The sequence below is a fragment of the Mus pahari genome, chromosome 6 (assembly GCF_900095145.1).
Source record: "Mus pahari chromosome 6, PAHARI_EIJ_v1.1, whole genome shotgun sequence".
Classification (NCBI taxonomy): Eukaryota; Metazoa; Chordata; class Mammalia; order Rodentia; family Muridae; genus Mus; species Mus pahari.
In genome coordinates, this window is record NC_034595.1 from 81,483,183 (window position 1) to 81,487,978 (window position 4,796).

The window sequence follows — 4,796 nt, forward strand, 5'->3', positions numbered from 1 at the left end:
GGGGGGGGGGGGGTTGAGGGGGGTAGAGGCTGGACCATAGCAACCCCGTGTGGTTACATAGATGAAGCTCTATCACAGGCCTGTGTGTTTGCTGCCTGGTTAGTGTGGTGGTCTCAGTCTGACTGAAGGAGTGAAGGAATTGGTGGGTACAGAGATGCACACCCTCTAAACAGCTGACCTAGCCCAGCCCCTTCTCCATCTGACAAATGGGAGATTATAGACCAAGGAGTGGAGAAATTGGTCCAGAGTCACATACAGAGCAATGGGAATCCACTGGGTTGTATGGGAACTTGTATTGCAGAGTTCACAGATGCCAGGGGAGTTAGACCCTGTCTCTCCGCTAGTGGTCTTCTAAGTCTGAAATTCAGAGGCTCCAACATAGGCTCAACTGGATAGCCATCTCAAGGGATAGCAATGTCAAGTCTATGTGGTCATCTGCTGCCACCTGCTGGCAAGGTTTGGACTTGCAGGTGCAGTCATTTCCCTCACAAATGAGACTCCACATGGTAGGGGGCACCTGGGGAAGAACCCTCCTATCCCTCCCCACTGCTGAGTATCCCAGGCCCCTTTGCCCCCCAGGACCGGGACTTCATCATGACCTTCAACACATCCCTGCATCGCTCCTGGTGGATGGAGAATGGTCCAGGCTGCCTGGTGACTCCCGTTCTGAACTCCCGCCTGGCCCTGGAGGACCATCACGTCATCTCGGTCACTGGCTGCCTGCTTGATTATCCTTACATTGAAGCCCTCAGTAGTGCCCTGCAGATCTTCCTAGCTGTGAGTCCTGTTCATCACCCAACCCTGTATTCCCAGAAGTGCAGACTCTAGGCCAGCCATCATTCTTTATCCCCATTTAAGAGATGACAGGCCATATATGGTGGCATAGACCCGAAATTCCAGCAGGCAAGAGTCAGAGACAGGAGGAACAGGATTACAAGTTTGAGATCAGTCTAGATTACATAGTGAGCTCCATATCCTACCCCTGCCCAAGAAAGAAAAAGAAAAAGAATCCTGTGTATTCCAGCCTCCATTTGTTCCTATGTCCTGTGACACCTCCCTCCTCCTTCCACCCATCTCCCATCCCCCAAGAAGGGCATAGGCAGGTTTCATGAATGGGATGAGTGGTCAGGCCAAGTCCTGCTGGGCTTAGAAATCTAATTTGATCCACCCCCGGGGACCTTGGATAAGTCATTTGCTCTTTCTAAGCTCCCTTGCTATTTGCATAGGAAGAGCAGTGCCAACCTTACAGTGCTTTGAGAATAAGAAAAGACCTTCAGCCAGGCATTGGTGGCACGTGACATCTATCCCAGCACTCAGGAGACAGAGATAAGCAGAGATCTCTGAGGTCGAGGCCAGCCTGATTTACAGAACAAGTTCCAGGACAGCCAGGGCTGCAGAGAGAAAGCATGTCTCCAAAAAACAAACAAACAAAAAAGCAAAGAATAGAAAAGAAAGGGTTTCAGATTGGGGCCACAGCCAGGCATGGTGGTACACCTGTAATCCCAGCACTTGGAAAGTCAAGGTCAGTCTGGCTACTTGGGACCATTAATAGGAAGGCCAGCCTTGTCTTAGGGACTTTACACAGGCAGGGTCATAGAATCCAGTGACATGACCCGGGCCTGACCAGGAAGACTGGGGCACAAAGAAGTGAACTGCTTGTCAGTCACAGCCTTTTCTTTTTCTTTTTTGTTTTTTGTTTTGTTTTTGTTTTTGTTTTTTGTTTTGTTTTTTCGAGACAGGGTTTCTCTGTGTAGCCCTGGCTGCCTTGGAACTCACTCTGTAGGTCAGGCTGGCCTCGAACTCCACCTGCCTCTGCCTCCCAAGTGCTGGGATTAAAGGCGTGGGCCACCACTGCCTGGCTATTCACAGCTTTTTCAATCACAGGCATTTAACTTAAAAACGTTTGCTTTGGACAAGGCATTGAGTCTGGTGGGTAGAGGGTACAGGGACAACTTCTCTCTCTCTCTTTCTGATTGTTATCCCCTCTCTTAGCTGTTCGGCTTCGTGTTTGCCTGTTATGTGAGCAAAGTATTCCTGGAAGAGGAGGACAGCTGTAAGTGTGTCTGCCCCCCCTCCAGGGGGTCTTTTCAGCACCGTGGACAGGGCCTCACCTCCTGGGTGCCCAGGGTCAGCTTGGGAGGAAAGAAGAGACAGGGATGGATGGGGTCTGCATAACCCAACCGCTTTTGCCCATACTGGATCTAACCGCATAGAAGGGTTCAGAGCCTTAGGTCTTCCCTTCAAGCCTCTCTTAATCTCCTAGGGGAGGGGAGGTGCACACTTGACCCTCCCCTCTCCCACTCCTATGCACAGCCCGATCCCCAGGTCCTTGTCCTGGGCGTAGCTGTTCCTGGCCCCACCCAACCCCCCTCCAGGCTTGACTACCCAGGAGTGGGTTCCTGTCGTGGGGGTTCTTTACCTTCAAGACCCAGCCTTCAGAACTCACTCCTTCTCTTCCTCAGTTGACTTCATCGGTGGCTTTGACTCCTATGGGTACCAGGCGCCGCAGAAGACGTCGCATTTACAGCTGCAGCCTCTGTACACGTGGGTCCCTGGCGGGGGCTGGGTGTAACTGGGGAGCCATAGTCATTAATGTTGGTGGAAAAAAAGGGCACGGAAAAGGCGTGGGCATCCGGGTCTCTCTGCCTGCCTACTCGCAGGCCTGCAAATGCACTTCTAACCTGCTCTTCTTTCCTGCAGGTCCGGGTAGCTTCTGTCCCGCACCCACCCGCGTACAGCTCCCAGAACCACTGGAGCCTGAAGCAGCGCTGTCCCGAGGCGCGGATCACGATGGGCAGGCGCGCCCCCTGGCGGCGCTTAGGCTAAATGCAGCCTTCTGGATCTGCAGCCCCTGGAGAAAATGCGGACTCTCAAGACTTGAACTTGGACCTGACCCTAACTCTAGCCGGACTTCAGGGTTGGGGCAGGACGGGGCGGGGGGAGGGGGAATCGCTGGGTTTGTATTTTTTTTAATCTCAGCCTTGGTACGTGCCGGGGTCTTCCTCTTTCTTCAGCTCTTCTCCTTACCTAGTATCTTGCCCTCAGTCCAAACTGCAAGACAGACAGACTCGCCCCATCTCACCTCTCATTCACCTGCCCTGGGGAAAGATACTGTGAACCAGAAGCCGGAGTCCTGGGCTCCAGCTGCGGCACCATCACTGACATCCGGTGTGACATCGGGCAGAGTCTTTGCTCTCTCCTGGCCTCAGTTTCCCCACATCAAATAATTAAAATAATCCCTTAGTCGATGATGCTTCTAGCACTCTCGTTTGACTTTCGATTCCCAGGACTACACTGCAGATATGGAAACTAAGGCCCAGAGATGTGAGGGGACTCGCTTGAAGCCACGTAGTAAGGTTTTAGCAGAGGCAGGCTTTGAATCCCGTGTACTCTGGATTTGAGACTCTCCAACCCAGGATCTGGCCTCTGGACTTGGTTTACAAGCCCCAATCTAGCTTGGGCATTCCCAAACACTCACCTATCACAGCCACCACGCACCAGCTCCACCCACTCTTAAAGCAATATACCAGTTTGTTCTCTTGGGAACCAGATAGACAGAGCCTAAAGCCCGAGTTCAGCCTGACCCACAGGAAGCCTTTGTAGATTCAACCTGTTCCTCTTTGGCAAGCTTTTAAACCTCATCCTCCAGGAAAGTGGGACCTCCACTCCTCTGCCAGGTCCCTAAGCCTGGGTCCCTCTCCCATGATCCCCTCCCACCAAGCAATCCCAATAACCCTCGATTCTCCCACCTACTTCACCGTTGTAGTCTCCAAGGGGAAGAAGATGGTGTTCAGAAGCAAACCTGGGGGATATGAAAGGGCAGAATGAGGGTGGGTGACTATGGTCAGGAGGACTAGCACCCCATCGTTCCTGAGGACAAGCAGAGAGGAGGGCTCTTCATCTTCTTCCTTCACAGGTGCCCTGAGGACCCCATGTCCTCAGGAGTGCTTGGTGACTTATGTACAGAGAGGACAGACACCAGTCCCTCCGGTCTGTGAAGCGGAAGCCATAGGAAAGGCAGCTAAGAAGCAGAGGGACCTAGCAGGGAGCTTGCACAGTGGGGACAGTTCACACCACGCTGTGGTGGGGGCAGTTCACACCACGCTGTGGTGAGAACGTCACTCTCTGGGCTTTCCTGGGTTAGAGCGGCAAGCCCACTCCACGACTCCATCCAGTGTGCCACACAGAACAGCCAGGCCAGGAACTCCACTGGCCATCACAGTCCCTGGGTGGTGAGCCTAATCAGAGGGGAGCAAGTTTCCTTCAGGCCAGGCTACCTCTTGTCGCTGGGCCACCTCCCACCAGCCACACTCACTTCTTCCCATCCCTTCCCACAGGGCTCTTTCTACTCAAGGGTTTAGCCACGGATGCTTCGAAGCCTTTGGTTTTATAAGCTGGATTTTGCAGGGGGTCTGGGTTTGCTTTTCAAGGAGACCTTGCGGGCTGAGACCTCCCTGGTATCCATGCAGGTTGGTTGATTAAAAAGAAAAATGTGTTTTCTTCACTGTGTATCTGTCTTGCCCTCTTGGTTGGAAAGATCTCCGAAAGAAAAAAGCCCCTGCCAAAAAAGGGGGGGGGGGCAAAACTGGGTGGTCATACATGGAGTGTGTTTGTTTGAGACAGTGTCTTGCTATGTAGACCCGACTGATCCAGGATTCACCATGTAGACCAGGGTGTCCTTGAACGCATAGAAGTCTACTTGCCCAGCACTCTGAAGTGCTGGGATTAAAGATGTGAGCTGCTGCATGTGCCCCTCCTTTTAAAACTATCTTATTTATAGTCATTTGTTTGTGGTG

The 4,796-nt window shown here is 52.6% G+C and overlaps 1 protein-coding gene across 1 annotated transcript in view; it reads left to right on the top strand.

Annotated features, from left to right (window-relative positions):
• The window catches only part of Nkain1 (sodium/potassium transporting ATPase interacting 1), a 44,134-nt gene extending 39,625 nt beyond the window's left edge, over nucleotides 1-4,509 (top strand). Inside the window, exons 4-7 of the mRNA XM_021199852.2 lie at nucleotides 580-777; nucleotides 1,993-2,053; nucleotides 2,463-2,544; nucleotides 2,701-4,509. Of these exons, the coding sequence (XP_021055511.1) occupies nucleotides 580-777; nucleotides 1,993-2,053; nucleotides 2,463-2,544; nucleotides 2,701-2,710 (351 nt within the window). The 3' untranslated portion in view covers nucleotides 2,711-4,509. The remainder of the gene's footprint in view (nucleotides 1-579; nucleotides 778-1,992; nucleotides 2,054-2,462; nucleotides 2,545-2,700) is intronic.
• Nucleotides 4,510-4,796: the final 287 nt, after the last annotated feature.